The sequence below is a fragment of the Pomacea canaliculata genome, linkage group LG2, assembly GCF_003073045.1.
Source record: "Pomacea canaliculata isolate SZHN2017 linkage group LG2, ASM307304v1, whole genome shotgun sequence".
NCBI lineage: Eukaryota > Metazoa > Mollusca > Gastropoda > Architaenioglossa > Ampullariidae > Pomacea > Pomacea canaliculata.
Genome location: NC_037591.1, coordinates 4,838,684 through 4,855,703, shown reverse-complemented (window position 1 = coordinate 4,855,703; position 17,020 = coordinate 4,838,684). Strand labels below are relative to the sequence as shown.

The window sequence follows — 17,020 nt, the reverse complement described above, 5'->3', positions numbered from 1 at the left end:
AGAGAGAGAGAAAGAGAGAGAGAGTAGAGAAAAAAAAAACATAAGGTATGCTAGGCAATGAATGCTAGAGGGTAATGTCGACAGATACAGAATTGACTGCATTCATTGCGTTTGTCTGTTTCTGTGATGCTATACATTGGGTGTCAAACTTCTTATTGAAACTTTTTAATAACATTTAGATTCAGAAAAATAAGTTGTATTTGTTTGATATTTATTTTTATTTGGCAAAAACATTTTAGTAGAAAGGCTTTTCACTCAGCCAGATTTTTCTCGGTCGAAGCTAGTCTGAAAATGTCGCGATAAGGAAACACCTGATGAAATGATAAGGTGCACCGCACTGCATGGAAAGTTATCTGAAAAGAAAGAAAGAACGTACAGTCACAAAGAAAGGCACATATACACACACGCGTGCATGCACACACACATAACTGCACATGTAATAATATAAACTTGACAACTCAAACCACATGACACAATATATGTGTGTGTGTGTGCGAGGGAGAGAGAGAAGTAGAGGCGAGAGACTGAGAGAGAGAGAGACAGCAAGGTACCACGATCTGTTACACAAATAGTAATAGATCTATAAAATTGTCTCAAAGGATTATCCCGGGTGGTTAATCAAATAACCGGGTGTAAATTCCATTGTTTAATGTCTTTGAGCTCAGGTGGAGAAGACCCAGTTCCACATCGAGACTGACCTCTAAAGATAGCCCTACAATGGCGCTCACACAAAAATGGAGCGCAGCATATCTTGAGATTACTGAGGTACATGTATTTAAAAGGAAAGTGATGACTGATAAATACTTGTTCATACTAACCTTGTTTAGTAAGCTCTCCACGATGCTGAATCTTCTTATCGTGTCTTCTCTCTTGGGTATGCAAACCATTTTTTTTTCCATCAAACTTTTGAACATTGTTCTACAGTCCTTTCATGGACGTGTATTTAAGTTCGTGGTCCTTTCATTATTGTTTAGCAAGAGAAAGTGTCTGGAGTTTTGTCTCCGTTAATAACCGATCGAGGTTTAGACTTGAGCTTCAATGACAGTCAAAAGCAAAGTAGAAATAGTTTCTAGTTTCTAATTTCCAGTTTCTTTCAGCAGCGAGCTGGATGTGACTATTAATAGATCTAGGCTAGGATGGAGTCGAGCAAGATGGCGCCTGATGTCTGTAGCTGTCGTTTGGAACTCCGTTTGTCAGACTTTAATGCAGTTGAATAGAACTGGAAAAATAATTTCCAAGAATAGATGTTGCTACCAACTCAATAAAATTACTTCAACAGACAAAAACATACAAACAAGAATATTTGCTGCTGCACAGCACAATCCCTGTCGTTCTCTCGTGCGCGTGCGTGTGGTTTGTCTTCTCACGGGTCTCTTATTTTTGAAAACGGGACGTTCAGGGTATTTAGTGTGCTTCTTCTTCGTATCTAAACACATCTTGATCAGTTTTACGACTCTCTGTTTGAATAAAATGTTTAACTTACGGATCTATCCCCCTCTCCCTACACAGGTCGATTCACCTGCTTAATAGGTAAATGGCAAAGGGAATTCCACAGAGAGATTAGCAAAAGATCTGTCTTAGAACTACCTATAGGTCAAAATAGTAGTCATAGTGATATTAATATCCATTTAGTGTTTGTTTAAAGAATGGTGAGCATAATACAAATTAACTAGAGCAAAGGAAATTCCACAGAGAGAGCGGTGAAGGTAACGTAGCGAGGGAGATATCGATACAGCTCTAAGAAATAAAAAACCAGCATTAACAACAAAACAACAACAACAACAACAACAACAACAACAACAAAAAACAAAACTTGCCCCGAGATACTTTGGGTGTCGAATCGGAAAGTTACGGGATTTCCATTGCCAGTACTATCTGATTTGTCTACTATAGAGATAGTTTGCTTCATTTTACCACAGAGTGTGCGTTCTCTCGGAACACGGGCTGTAGGATTCCACCCCAGGCATCAGACACCATTCAGCGTCGCGAAAAAGCTCTGGTATTAATGTCTCGTCGCTTGGCACGAATCCTTTCACTACTTTTATACCGACAGCCTAAAATAGCTTATACTTCCTTCTTATTTCCCATGATCTTTCGTTATTTCGAAGCTGGTGACCTTTCATTGTTTTGATGCTGGTGACCTTTTATCGTTTTGATGCTATGTGTCTTTTCAGGATTGGCTGCCTGCCTACCTTCAGAGCAGAAGCTCTACGGTAACTTTTCCACCATTCCCTAAGGTGACGCTTAGTTTGTGTTTAAATGAGTGAGTGGTTTGAAAGGAAGATTACAACCCCTGGGGTCCGTAGTTTTGTATCTAGAAGAAGTCGTTTCCATAGAGCTCATCGGGAACTCGAGAAAAATGGTCTTGTTTTTGCAGTTACAATGCCATTCACAGACCCCGTGGACATTATATTTCCTTACCCAGAGGTCTTTGTCAAAGCTTTGCCCACTGGGATTAGTAAAGTTGGTCATAATTGTCATTGTCATTGCCATAAAACTACGGCTCCAGGGCTAAACAATATCTGCGGGTTCTGAACACCTCTTTATGACTACAAACCTTTAAGTTTGTCCTGGAGATACTCCTGTTGTCCCTCAGCCAACCACTTACCCTTGTTTCCTTCCTGGGCTTGTCATAAATCTTGTCACCTTATACCTATCTACAGCAGTATGATTACCACTTAAGATAAGTAAATATCTAAACGTGTGATCTTGGACGTCTGTGAAGTTGTGCTAGTTGCCAACAGGGACATGGGTATCGTGATAAACTGAACACCAGGTAATTAACAGAGAAGGTCATGCGCATGGGTACGTTTGACGTGTCAAAAATTCTTATAAGCATCAGTTGGGAACAATAAAGGTCTATATTGCCTAGACTTAAAGCACCATAATCACTGAACTCTGATAATTTTCGCGTGGTACGTGGCAGTCCTGAAGACCGACTCCGACTACAACAGCTGGCAAAGCCCAGGGCCGCTCTACCGGCAAATTTCAAACGACTTTATGTCTCGCAGTCCGGAAACATCGTCCATAACACGAAGCCCGCCACCGGCCACTGGATAGAAATTGCTGGAAGTCCTCGGTCCAGTGAACGGGCTTTGATACAGGTATTGAGTTCGCTGAATGACTTTACGTGTCAGTGCGACTTGACGACCCGAAGAACGAGTTTGGTGTGTGTATATGTATGCGTGCTTATTTTGTAGTAGCGAAAACATTTTTTTTTTCGGAAATCACCAGCAAATTTCTTGTAACATGCGCATTATTTTTAGTCATGAAGCAGAACGAAAAAGTTTGTCCTCATACGTGCTCACTCTAGGGGATTAAAAAAAAATATATTTAAAATTCGCTAACCCTGCTTTGCCTACTCAAGGGGGCAAGGGAGATTGCCAAGATGCTCAGCCACGCTCCAGCTTACATCTTTAACAACATCGCCAACCACGAAGGGTGTGGTGTCGGAATTTTCACCGCTTCCGAGAAAATCGTTGTGTTCCCGGAATTCTTGGACTTAGCCGATACCCCTGCATGTCGCGGTAAGACTTTAAATTTTCCTTTGAATGAACCTCCGTGAATCTTAAAAGAGATGCAGTCTATACTCTGTTGTACAGCACTGTAGTGACTGACAGTGCTTTCATTAATCTTGAGCACTGCCAGGTCAAAACTCATCGTCAGATCCGCCAGGAGACGATATACGATGTCAGTGAAAGATAAAGAGAGAGTAAAAATGACGATGATAGAAAACTTTACATTTCTTGGTCACTTTGGTAGACTTGATAGTACACGTGTTTGTATTGTAGCAAATTGAAGGTAAAAGCGGCTCAAATCTCACAAACCCTTAAAATAAACAAAATAACATCACACTCAGATAACTAGCCTCCCATAAACCACCCATCGTGCAACAGTTTGATTCTACTTTGATTCTTAATTTTTTAATGACCTTGTAAGGTAAAGATTCCACGTTAATCAATGCGGATTTTCCCCTCCTGCAGACCGATGTGATGGAGAGTGCGGCCCAACCTGCACTTTCGACGGCCGGAAGTTCGAGGACATCGCGGGGGTGACCAGCACACGCTCCGTCGTCCTCGAGGACAACGTGCTGTGCACTGCATATGACCCCTACAGTCACTATGACAACATCCTGGTGCACGAGTTCGCACACAGTGTGGAGAGCTACGGGCTGTCCAACAGTGATCAAAATCAGGTGATGGACGTGTGCAGTCATCTCGACGCGAAACTGTTATCTTCCACTTTCTAAGTGGACCTTAGAGGACAAGGCGTATACGTTACATATATTCGTGAAAAGGAAGTCACTGTCTCATTTACAATGAAGTCACTTCGTGTAAACCACAAAAGGCTTCTCGGTAGATCTTCCCCTCTCCTTTTCTTGACCTTTTTCTGGCTCTCTCTCACCTCTCTCACTTACTCCCGTCATCTTACCCTCCACCCTCTCTCTTCCCACTCCTCCCCTCTGAATTTTAACCTGAGAATGTGTTTTATAGGAGGCTTTAAGTTTAGTGCATTCGACTTTGGACATAAGGTTTGTTCTGGCTGCTAACTTCTAAACTTCTTTCAGGAAAGGTCTTCATCACGGTGAAGGTAAGTCATCTCCCTGGGTAAATCAAGTGCAAGCGACCTTTTTCTCTGTAGTGACAAAATGGTGTCCAGATCTTATGGATGTTGTTTGGCCCCTTGGTCTATCTGTATAAACCAGTGGCAAAGATTCTCTGCTGGAAAACAAAGAAATACACTCGTGGTCTGGGCAGTGCGTGGTTACTACGAGACAAGATGCTTTTCTCGCGATTTCCCCATTTTCTCCACTGGAAACGACTTACTCTCGCTTCATGAATACAGCCCCAGGCTAGTCGTGACGCGTAGCTGATTGATCAGGGAAGGTCAAGGAGGTGACGAAGCAAAGGGATGTGCTCTGCTTTTGCCATGAGATTCCTTAGACTCGCTGAACCATTCACAGGTCTATGCGCCATCTCTAACGCACACGATTTTAAATTACCTTTGTTGAGAATAACGAAAATGTCCTTGATTGTCCACAGCTAACACAAGCTTACGACAATGCCAGAGAACAAAGTCTGTGGCGCCTCAGTTCTTATGCCATGGGTAACCAGGCGGAGTATTTTGGCGAAGGCACTGGTGCCTTTTTCCTCGTGAACATGCAGGACACGACAGGGGGATGACTGAGTGAGTGTCATACCATGTTCTCAACCCCTCCTTTTTACCTTACGATTCAAATGCCACCTTCCTTCAGGGCTTGCAAGATTGTGGCTGATGCTTCTCACCCGGGTACATTTCGTTTACCGTTTCCGCGCAGACAACCATGATAAGTAATCAGTTGCTACACGAGCTTGTATTACTACTGCTGGCAGACGATTTTTTTCCAGTTAACTGCTAAAACGAGGCAGATGTGTTCAAAGCTTCCGGTTTAGTCATATTCATTGCTTAGGCTCACCGAGACTAACAGCGGACAACTTCGGCTGTGTTGGTCTCGGCAGACAGACAGCAATCCACCTGTACACGTCTGTGGTTGCTAGCAAGCTTGTGTAACCACCACATGTGCTGGGGAGTAAACATGCTCAAAAACTGATGACGTCACACGAAAACGAGATGTTGTCTCTCATGCCTGCTGGGGTCAGGTAAAGACTCGTCCAGGCCACAACTTCCCTGTTGAGATATAATTTTTTGCTGAAGCGATAGGACCGGACCTCTGCTGTAGTTCGTGTCAGGACCAGTACTAGTAGAATGTGTTCTTTTGCAGTCTGCGAGGTAGTGTCTGTGTGTGAGAGAGAGAGAGAGAGCGCAAGCGAGAAAATTATAACAATCTTTAACCTGGATCAATATAGTCATAAGATTTTAGAGAGAGAAAAAGAAAGACAGACCCAACCAGAAAACAACGAAAAGTAGGTTTACATCGTTTAAACTAGCTAGCACTTTTTCCACCTGACCGTGAGGTTATTCATACAAACATTAAGCAAAGATGTTACTTTTGCAGCTGCCCAGGCCAAACGTGTAGCACAGAATCAGAAGTGAGGTCATTCATGCGTGACCACGACCCCCTCCTGTACCGTCTGCTCAGTCACGTGTATTTCAACGGTAACCCCGTATCCCCGAGTGGGGTCACGATCTGCCCAGCCTAGGATCAGCGCCAAGAGCGTGGCACACTGCAGCAGGTGAAGAACCTTCGAAGGTTGAGGAATCCCACCATACAGGTGGAATATGTTAAACATGTTAACTTTTAGACGTTTCTGAACTATGCATTTAATGAATATTTTAATTGTTAAAGTTGTCAATAAAATGTTGATGGTCAAATAGACTGTTGGTCTATTTTATTTTAAGTTATTCTTGTGAAATATCACCTTGATGTGTACTGTGACTACTTTCACAATTATAAAATACTTTCAACACCTGCTTATGCTTTATCCAACGTCTCAGTAGATATTAATGTTTTATTAATGTATCCTCTTTGGTTATAGTCCTTTAGGGGATGACATATTCTGAAGAAGCCACTCATTGTTTTATTCCGCATGTCTTTGTGTGTCGTTCGTGACAATCTCTTTTTCTACAAAAAGTGCTCTTCAAGGTCAAACATGTAATCGAAAAACCGCATTTACTTGTAAGCTGAGCAAGAAATTTAAAACTGTAAAGAGTGAAAGCTAAACAATAACAACAATTACATTAACGCATGCACGTGCTTCAGCTGGCCTCAAAGCATCCCTCCTTGTCATTAACTTCTAGAAAACTACTTTTGAAGTTTAAAACCAATATCTAGTGACGTCAGCATTACTAATCGCGGCGAGCACACCCATTATCTACAACATAAAAAGGTGGTCACTGAGATCTGGGCCTGTCTTTACATAATGTCCAAGGTACCCTATCGCTGTGGTGGACTTTCACCAATGAAGAAAAACCTTAGTTCTTTTATCTTAGAACGGGGTTGAAAAAAACACATATAAAGGCAGGCCTCTGTGATAAAGTTGCTGCCTTGTCACGCCAAGTCAGCAAAATGTGGACTCTTCTTATTCTCTCACCTATCCTGGGTATGCAAAGCATATTTATATTTTTATATTTTCCTCATTTTCTTTTTTATCGTTGAGGCAAAAATACATTTTGGGATTGCTGTTGTATTCTTTATGACAGGCATAAACTATGACTTCAAAAATGCACTTTGAACAAAATGAGATTATATCGCATAATGGAAACCTGGAAAAATACTCGAAGCACAAACGTTGGACATTTTTGTGGATATTTTGACTGGACATTAGTGTCTTTCTTGTCGCTTTTTTTACTAGTCTTTGTTAAAAATACATTGAAAAAACTTGGCCTGCCTTTAACCCAATATCAAACTACTTCTCTATAGATAAGGTCAGGAAATATGTAGTGATGATGTCCGATAACCAGACAAAGGACCGGCAGGTAATTCTAGTCTTGAAAAGCACACCTTGCTTCGTTACGGTGTCTCTCCTCACCTTCCATCATACACAAGCTACATCAACGGCATCTGTCGCTTCATTTTTCCGCCATTACTGGGGCTATTTCTTTAAATAAGATGTCCCACAGTAAAATGAACAGACATTTGGAATCATAACAATTGATTGATTTATTATTGATGGAGTGATCAATCGGTTGATTGCAGGACTCGCCGTGTGTCGACCTCCCGCTGATCAGCTTTTCGGAAACTTCTCCAGCGCTCCTCTCAGGTGATATCCATATGTTGGGAGGGAAACATGGGACACACACATTTGACTCGACTTGATATTGTAATAACGCTGAAATTTGCATTGTCAGCTTTCAGGATGTTCATCCATGGGAACTATAATATGGGATAGAGTTAGATGCGACCATACAACACACGACTGACACTTGATACACAGAAAGAGAGAGGTAGAAGTACAGAAAGACAAGTGTCAAGCAGACAGAAAGACAGAAACATAGACGACAGACAAATACTTTGTTTAACTGACGGACGAGTGAAATGTCTATGCTTGTTTTGTAAACGATTGTGAGAGCTAAAGTTTTTTTGGTAAATGACAGCCCTGAGGATCGAGTCCGACTTGAGCAGCTGGCAAGGCCCAGGGCCGCTCTACCAGCAAATTTCAAAAAACTTTACGTGTCCCAGACTGGGGCTACTGCCCGTAACACGAGACCCACAACTGGTCACTGGATAGAAATTGTTGGCAGCCCACTGTCTAGTGACCAGGCCCTCCTGCAGGTAGAATTTTTCGAAAGGCTTTGTATATCTCATGCCTCTGTATGTCTCGATTATCGTGCAGTGTTATTGTGTTGTGTAAATCAGATGCGCAAGACAGGAACTCGAGTACTCGTGAAGATTGTTGTGTGTATGTGGGAGAGAGAGAGAGAGTTTGTAAAACGTGCACACACACAATCAGCATGTAACCTACTGTAACATTCTGTTGGCTGTAATACTCCAGGCAGCAAGAGAGGTCAGCAAGATGCTGGCTCACTCTCCCCCATACATTTCAACAACATCGCAGGACACGATGGAGCCGGCGTGGGCATCTTCACGGCCTCCGAGAAACTCATCATCTTCCCAGAGTACAGCAATTTGGCCGACACTCCTGCGTGTAAGGGTAAGTCAACACAGCAAAGACTTTTTGATGGTCGTCAATATTCTCCAGCGAAGACAGGTTAAGTCATTGAGATAGGGGGAAGGGAAAAATAAAAAGGGCAGGAAAAAACAGTAGGAACGGAAACTGAGATTGACGTTCGGGAAGACAGGGATCATATGTAGAAAGAAACAGTAAAGAGACGGCTATGCACCAAAATACATCAACAACAAGAGCCCCAACAACAACAACTACACTAAAACGCTATGTCACAGGTCGCTGTGATGGGAGCTGCGCTCATACATGTACCTCTGACGGCCGAAAGTTCGAAGCCATCGCCGGAGTGAGCGGCACGCGGTCGGTTGTTCTTCAAGACAACGTCCTGTGCACGGCACGTGACCCCTACCACCATCACGACAACATCGTTGTGCACGAGTTCGCTCACGGTGTGGGGCAATGGGGGTTATCTGCCGCTGAAAAAAATCAAGTGAGTTGCTACCACTCACTGCGTGTGTCCAATCACAATCAAGGTGATAAACAACGGTAATAGGTCTGGGTTAGACTGGGGGCAATACTAAAGACCTTTTTTAAAAAGCTCCATCCCGCGTCCCACAGACACCAAAAGTTAATATGATCTTGAAAAAGGGAGAACATGTTTCAAACAAAGATATCTATAAACTTTTACAGGTCACTCAATAGTCCCTGGATATCTTTTAAAATTAACATTTGAATGAATGTTTTGTTATTTGTTACTAAATATAGTTGACAACAGCCTACAATAATGCCAAAGCTCACAGTCTGTGGACAACCAGTTCCTACGCCATGACTAATCAAGCTGAGTACTTCGGTGAAGCAACTGGGGCCTTCTTCTTGGTTAACATGCAGAGTACCACAGGGGGCATGACACAGTGAGTATAGTTTACAGTAATCCTGTGCCACTTTAGGAGATGACATAGTGAGTATAGTTCCCAGTAATCCTGTGTCACTTTAGGAGATGGCAGTCATTCGTACTCCTTCTGCAGAGTATAGTAAATGAAATGACATTGAGTAGCATTCTCATCCATTATCAGGGGTGCAACAGGGAAAAGGGATGTCATAGTATTATTTTTACTCACCCTTCAGAGTACATTATGTAAGGGGTCACGACACATTGCGAAAGGGTTTCGTCCATCCTGGGGAATATTTAGGGTTAGATCTAACGAGTACGCCTTTCTTCCATCAACCGTGTATTGTATATTATTTAAATGAAAAAAGTTCTATACCCGACTTAGGACTAGTCATTTTTGTTTTCTAACTATATTTCGCAAAACCAAGAAAGAGACACAGATGGGATATAGAAGCCTGTTTCCAAGCAAACAAAACACATTTATCTACACATAACCAAAACCAGACCCCGATATCTCCCCACCTGTCTATTGCCATGACCTGACATGGATGACATCGGTTTCAGGTGTCCCGGTCACACATGCCGCACAGAAGCAGAAGTCCGCAACTTCATCCACACACACGACCCCCAGCTGTACAACCTTCTCAGTCATGTGTACTTTAACGGTAACCCCGTGAGCCCGAGCGGGATTACGATTTGTCCATAAAACAGAACTAAGGACACTCCCTACAGCGGCCTCCCAGAACGTCTTTGAGGACCAGCCAGCCATCGCCATTCACTGACTGCTGTTAGGGTCACTGTAGTTCGTTTGAAAATATGGGATATGTATTGTGATAAATCTTTCATGCCGCACTGAAGTGTAATAACTGTTCGAGGTTAAGAAACACAATAATCTTGCTGTGCAGAAAACAGAATTTATGCTTGGTGTGTTCACAACTACAGGCATTGTTTCACAAACGACGCTCATCAAACGATTAGGATTCAACAGTTATTTTGTGTTATTTCTTCCTGCATTAATGTTTGTATTTAATGTTATTTATGTAGCAGGCACGGACGTCAAGCATATGCATGTATGCATGAGGTGGATGCATATAATATATATATGAGGTGTGTGTATGTGGTGTATGTGTATGGTGTTGGTTTTTCCTTTCTGTATTGTATGCGTGTTTCAGTCTCGATGATAGGCCGAGAACAATACGCCTTCCATATAGCTATAAGATCTGGTATACGGTCAAACTCTTTCTTAAATGTTACAAAAAATTCTTATACTGCTTCAGATTTTATCTATAAGTTGTGGTAAATGACTGCGCCCTTCCCCGCCAAGCAAACGATCGCGTAATGACTAAGATAATCCATTTATTATATTAACGTATATCCTACTAAATCTATCCACTTCCCCCCCCCCTACCACCACAAAACCCCCCCAAAAAACCAAACAAAACAAAACAAAGAAAAGAAAAACAAAAAACAACAAAACACAGCGCTTGAACTGCACTGGACGCAGTAAGGGCCCTCAGACCTACAGTGCACCCAATGAGCTATGAACTATTGTTTCATAATGAATTCTTCAGGGCAGGAGGCCAGTGACTACAAATGTACCCACATGCATTAACCTTTCCCCTATAAACAAACACACACACACACACAATCAACATGTAACCTACTGTAACATTCTATTGGCTGTAATACTGCAGGTAGCAAGAGAGGTCAGCAAGATGCTGGCTCACTCTCCCCCATACATCTTCAACAACATCGCAGGACACGATGGAGCCGGCGTGGGAATCTTCACCTCCGAGAAACTCGTTATCTTCCCAGAGTTCAGCAATTTGGCCGACACTCCTGCGTGTAAGGGTAAGTCAACACAGCAAAGACGTTTTGATGGTCGTCAACATTCTCCAGCGAAGACAGGTTTTTTAGTCACTGAGATAGGGCGAAGGTAAATATAAAAAAAGGACAGGAAAATGACATTAAATGACATGATATTCTCAACACCTCCTTCCTACCTTTCGATTCAAATGCCACCTTCCTTCAGGGCTTGCAAGATGGTGGTTGATGCATTTCACCCGGGTACATTTCGTTTACCGTTTCCGCATCCTTTTATACCGCAGACGACCATGATAACTGCTCAGTAGCTACACGAACTTGTATTACTGGATTGCTGGCAGACGATTTTTTTCCCAGTTAACTGCTAAAAAGAGGCAGGTGTGTTCAAAGCTTCCGGTTTAGTCACATTCATTGTTTAGGCTCGACGAGACTAACAGCGGAGAACTTTTCGGCAAGAGGCTACGTGTTGGTCTCGGCAGACAGACAGCAATCCACCTCTACACGTCTGTGGTTGCTAGCAAGCTTGTGTAACCACCGCATGTGCTGGGGAGTAAACATGCTCGCAAAAACTGATGACGTCACACGAGAACGAGATGGGGTGAGGTAAAGGCTCGTCCAGGCCACAACTTCCCTGATGAGATATAATTTTTTGCTGTAGCTATAGGACCGGACCTCTGCTGTAGTTCGTGTCAGGACCAGTACTAGTAGAATGTGTTCTTTTGCAGTCTGTGAGGTAGTGTCTGTAAGTGTGGGTGCTCGTGTGGTTGCATTTGCTTCATAGAATTAACTTAATGTAACAGTCTTTGTGATTTGTTGCTTGGAAATAAAAATCCAAAGTATTGTGAGAAGCACTCACTCCTCCGTTCTGCAAACCACATCCCTCCCTGTCATCAAACTACAACAAAACTACTTTTGGTGTTTAAACAAATATCTAGTGACGTCAGCATTACTAAGCATGGCCAGCACACCCATTATCTACAACATAAAAAGGCGGTCACTGAGATCTGTGCCCGTTTTTACAAAATGTCGAAGGTACCCTATCGCGGTGGTCGACTTTCACCAATGAAGAAAAACCTTAGTTCTTTTATCTTAGAACTGGGTTGAAAAAACCACATATAAAGGCAGGCCTCTGTGATAAAGTTGCTGCCTTGCCACGCAAATTCACCAAAATGTGGGCTCTTCTTATTTCTCATCTATCCTGGGTATGCAAATCCTATTTCTATTTTCCTCATTTTCTATTTTATCGTCGAGGCAAATAAAAGTAGGGATTGCTGTTGTGTTCTTTATGACAGACATAAACTTTGACTTTAAAAATACATTTTGAAGAAAATGAGATTATATCGCATAATAGCCTGACCTGGAAAAATACTCGAAGCACAACCGCTCGACATTTTTGAGGATATTTTGACTGGACATTAGTGTCTTTCTTGTCGCTTTTTCTTACATAGTCTTTATTACAAGATACATTGAAAAAACTTGACCTTCGTCATTTATTCGATAGAAACTGTTTGTAGTTCTGGAATATAAACAACCAAATGTAGAGAGTGGATAAGGGGTTTGTTGCCTGACGAAAAATATTTATTACCGACCTAACGTTTCATTGTTCTGCCATTACTGGGGTTATTTCTTTAAATAAGATGTCCCACAATAAAATGAACACAACATTTGTATAACAATTGATTGATTTATTATTAATGGAGTGATCAATCGGTTGATTGCAGGACTCGCCGTGTGTCGACCTCCCGCTGATCAGCTTTTCGGAAACTTCTCCAGAGCTCCTCTCAGGTGATATCCATATGTTGAGCACGACTCACGACTGTATGTAATAACATTGTCAATCTGCTTTCAAGATGTTCATTCATAACTATAATAATAGAGTTAGATGCGACCATTCAACACACGGACAGATACACAGAAAGAGAGAGGTAGAAGTACAGAAAGACAAGTGTCAAGCAGACAGAAAGACAGAAACATAGACGACAGACAAATACTTTGTTTAACTGAAGGACGAGTGTCTATGCTTGTTTTGTAAAAGATTGTGAAAGACCAAAATTGTTTTTGGTAAATGACAGCCCTGAGGATCGAGTCCGACTTGAGCAGCTGGCAAGGCCCAGGGCCGCTCTACCGGCAAATTTCAAAAAACTTTACGTGTCCCAGACTGGGGCTACTGCCCGTAACACGAGACCCACAACTGGTCACTGGATAGAAATTGCTGGCAGCCCACTGACTAGTGACCAGGCCCTCCTGCAGGTAGAATTTTTCGAAAGGCTTTGTATATCTCATGTCTCTGTATGTCTCGATCATCGTGCAGTGTTATTGTGCTGTGCAGAATCAGATGCGCAAGACAGACTACTACTCGTGAAGATAGGTGTGTTTGTGTGTGTGTGTGTTCGTCTGTAAAACGTGCACACACACAATCAACATGTAACCTACTGAAACATTCTATTGGCTGTAATATTGCAGGCAGCAAGAGAGGTCAGCAAGATGCTGGCTCACTCTCCCCCATACATATTCAACAACATCGCAGGACACGATGGAGCCGGCGTGGGCATCTTCACCGCCTCCGAGAAACTCGTTATCTTCCCAGAGTTCAACAATTTGGCCGACACTCCTGCGTGTAGGGTAAGTCAACACAGCAAAGACTTTTTGATGGTCGTCAACATTCTCTAGCGAAGACAGGTTTAATCACGGAGATAGGGCGAAGGAACAATTAAAAGGGCTGGAAAAGACAGTAGGAAAGGAAACTGAGATTGACGTTCGGGAAGACAGGGATCATATGTAGAAAGAAACGGTCAATAAAGAGACGGCTTTGCACCAAAATACATCATCATCATCATCATCATCATCATCATCATCATCATCATCATCATCACATCATCATCATCATCATCATCATCATCATCATCATCATCATCAACAACAACAACAACAACAACAACAACAAAACGCTATGTCACAGGTCGCTGTGATGGGAGCTGCGCTCATACATGTACATTTGACGGCCGAAAGTTCGAGGACATCGCCGGAGTGACCAGCACGCGGTCGGTTGTTCTTCAAGACAACGTCCTGTGCACGGCACGTGACCCCTACAACCATCACGACAACATCGTTGTGCACGAGTTCGCTCACGGTGTGGAGCGCTTTGGATTATCTGCCGCTGAAAAAAATCAAGTGAGTTGCTACCGCTCACTGCGTGTGTCCAATCACAATCAAGGGAGTAACAAACAACAGTGATAGGTCTGGGTTAGACTGGGGGCTAAGACCTTTCTAAAAAGCTCCATCCCACACACACCAAAAGTTACTATGATCTTGAAAAAGGGAGAACATGTTTCAAACAAAGATATCTTTAAACTTTTACAGTTCACTCAATAGTCACAGGATTTTTTAAAATTAACTTTTGAATGAATGTTTTGTTATTTGTTACTAAATATAGTTGACAACAGCCTACAATAATGCCAAAGCTCACAGTCTGTGGACAACCAGTTCCTACGCCATGGCTAATCAAGCTGAGTACTTCGGTGAAGGAACTGGGGCCTTCTTCCTGGTGAACATGCAGAGTACCACAGGGGGCATGACACAGTGAGTATAGTTGACAGTAATCCTGTGTCACTTTAGGAGATGACACAGTGTCATTCGTACTCATTCTGCAGAATATGGTAAATGAAGTGACATTGAGTAGCATTCTCATCCATTATCAGGGGTACAACAGGAAAAAGGGATGTCATAGTATTATTTTTACTCACCCTTCAGAGTACATTATGTAAGGTCATGACACATTGAGGAAGGGTTTTGTCCATCCTGGGGAATATTTAAGGTAAGATTTAATGAACAGGACTTGCTCCGTGTATTAAATATTATTTAAATTTAAAATGTCTATACCAGAGATAGACTTCTCATTTTTGTTTTCTAACTATATTTCGCAAAACCAAGAAAGAGACACAGACGGGATATAGAAGCCTGTTTCCAAGCAAACATAACAAATTTATCTACACATAACCAAAACCAGACCCCGATATCTCCCCACCTGTCTAGCAGAGCACAGCTTATCGCCATGACCTGACATGGATGACATCTGTTTCAGGTGTCCCGGTCACACATGCCGCACAGAAGCAGAAGTCCGCAACTTCATCCACTCACACGACCCCCAGCTGTACAACCTTCTCAGTCATGTGTACTTTAACGGTAACCCCTTGAGCCCGAGCGGGGTTACGATCTGTCCATAGAACAGAACTAAGGACACTCCCTACAGCGGCCTCCCAGAACGTCTTTGAGGACCAGCCAGCCATCGCCATTCACTGACTGCTCTTTGGGTCACTGTAGTTCGTTTGGAAATATGGGATATGTATTGTGATAAATCTTTCATGCCGCACTGAAGTGTAATAATTGTTCGAGATTAAGAAACACAAATAATCTTTCTGTGCAGAAAACAGAATTTATGTTTGGTGTGTTCACAACTACAGGCATTGTTTCACAAACGACGCTCATCAAACCGATTAAAATTCAGCAATTTCCAAACGATTTGTTTTCGTGTAATTTCCTTCTGTATTAATTTTTATATTTAATTTCATTTATGTAGCAGGCACGGACGTAAGCATATGCATGCATATATGTGGTGTATGTAGTATATATAAGTGAGGTGTGTGTATTTGGTGTATGTGTATGGTGCTGGTTTTTCCTCTTGTATCGTATGCCTGTTTCAGTCTATATAAACCTCGATGATAGGCCGAGAACAATACGCCTTCCATATAGCTATAAGATCTGGTTTACGGTCAAACTCTTTCTTAAATGTTACAAAAAAATTCTTACACTGCTTCAGATTTTATCTAAAAGTTGTGGTAAATGACTGCGCCCTTCCCACGCCATGCAAACGATCGTGTAATGACTAAGATAACACATTTATCATATTCACATTTATCCGACTAAATCTCCCCCAAAAACAGAAATAAACAAACAAACTCAGCTCTGTAACTGCACTGGAAGCACGAAGGGCCTCAGACCTACAGTGCACCCAATGGGTGTCGGCTAAGAACTATTGTTTCAGAAGGAATTCTTCCGGGCAGGTGGCCAGTGACTACAAATGTACCCACATGCATTAACCTTTCCCACACACACACACACAGAAGATGAAGTCTTCAATTATAATTTTTGGTTTATTCATTCCGGAATACATCCATGGTTGGTTTCATATTTTCTACTTAACTTCCAAAAATCTCTGTTGGGTTGTCAGCATGTGAGGTCTTGAAAATAAGTGTCAAATCGCTGATCTCAAGTGACAAATCGAGTATGCAGACCAGGCTTAGTCAAAGTCAACTTAAACTTGAAACCGGAATCTGAAAACATATTGTCATGAGCTGACATATACCAGCCGAAGAAGTACTACTTAGGTCACAGGGTCAGAATACCACAGGGAAGGGTGGACAATGGGGGATGGGGAAGTCTTTGACATGAATTTGAGTTTTATATTTATTAATGTAGGCTCATGCTCTTAATGGAAGAAAAAAAAACAACGTACAAAATGTAACTACAAATAACTATAACAAAATGCCAGCGTAGTCTGGAAAAGGAAATCAGAGAACTAGATAATATTTATCTAATATGAAATATTTAAACAATTACAATGCCAGCCAGAAAATGTAAAAAAAAGAGATTGATTGCAGTAACACGTGAATTCCAGGATAATGTTTAACTTTTCAAACAGTCCTGCGCATGCGTCGTGGTTGGGTTGAGATCGTGACACTAGTCT

At 42.1% G+C, this 17,020-nt stretch overlaps 2 protein-coding genes and 2 long non-coding RNA genes across 5 annotated transcripts; 2 read left to right on the top strand and 2 right to left on the bottom strand.

The window, feature by feature from the left end:
- Positions 1–203: 203 nt before the first annotated feature.
- On the bottom strand, positions 204–8,495 carry LOC112557665. The gene is made up of 3 exons (XR_003097983.1): positions 8,403–8,495; positions 819–1,219; positions 204–353 (listed from the first exon to the last, which is right to left on the bottom strand). It is a non-coding gene; the product is annotated as an uncharacterized LOC112557665 (long non-coding RNA).
- LOC112557663 lies at positions 724–6,329 on the top strand. Of its 2 annotated transcripts, none has more exons than XM_025227657.1 (7): positions 724–765; positions 2,175–2,237; positions 2,927–3,104; positions 3,368–3,527; positions 3,984–4,195; positions 5,043–5,187; positions 5,996–6,329. In XM_025227657.1, exons 4-6 carry the CDS (start codon positions 3,389–3,391, stop codon positions 5,181–5,183), a joined length of 492 nt encoding a protein of 163 aa, XP_025083442.1. In that variant the 5' UTR covers positions 724–765; positions 2,175–2,237; positions 2,927–3,104; positions 3,368–3,388; the 3' UTR covers positions 5,184–5,187; positions 5,996–6,329. The 2 variants fall into 2 exon arrangements, with proteins under 2 accessions (XP_025083442.1, XP_025083441.1); XM_025227656.1 differs by having other exon boundaries at positions 727–874.
- Positions 6,898–15,793, top strand: LOC112557662. Its single transcript, XM_025227655.1, has 7 exons — positions 6,898–7,040; positions 7,637–7,700; positions 8,035–8,212; positions 11,148–11,304; positions 14,237–14,448; positions 14,711–14,856; positions 15,359–15,793. Exons 1-7 carry the CDS (start codon positions 7,007–7,009, stop codon positions 15,498–15,500), a joined length of 933 nt encoding a protein of 310 aa, XP_025083440.1. The 5' UTR covers positions 6,898–7,006; the 3' UTR covers positions 15,501–15,793.
- On the bottom strand, positions 8,899–11,619 carry LOC112557664. Its single transcript, XR_003097982.1, has 3 exons — positions 11,457–11,619; positions 9,363–9,583; positions 8,899–9,040 (listed from the first exon to the last, which is right to left on the bottom strand). It is a non-coding gene; the product is annotated as an uncharacterized LOC112557664 (long non-coding RNA).
- Positions 15,794–17,020: the final 1,227 nt, after the last annotated feature.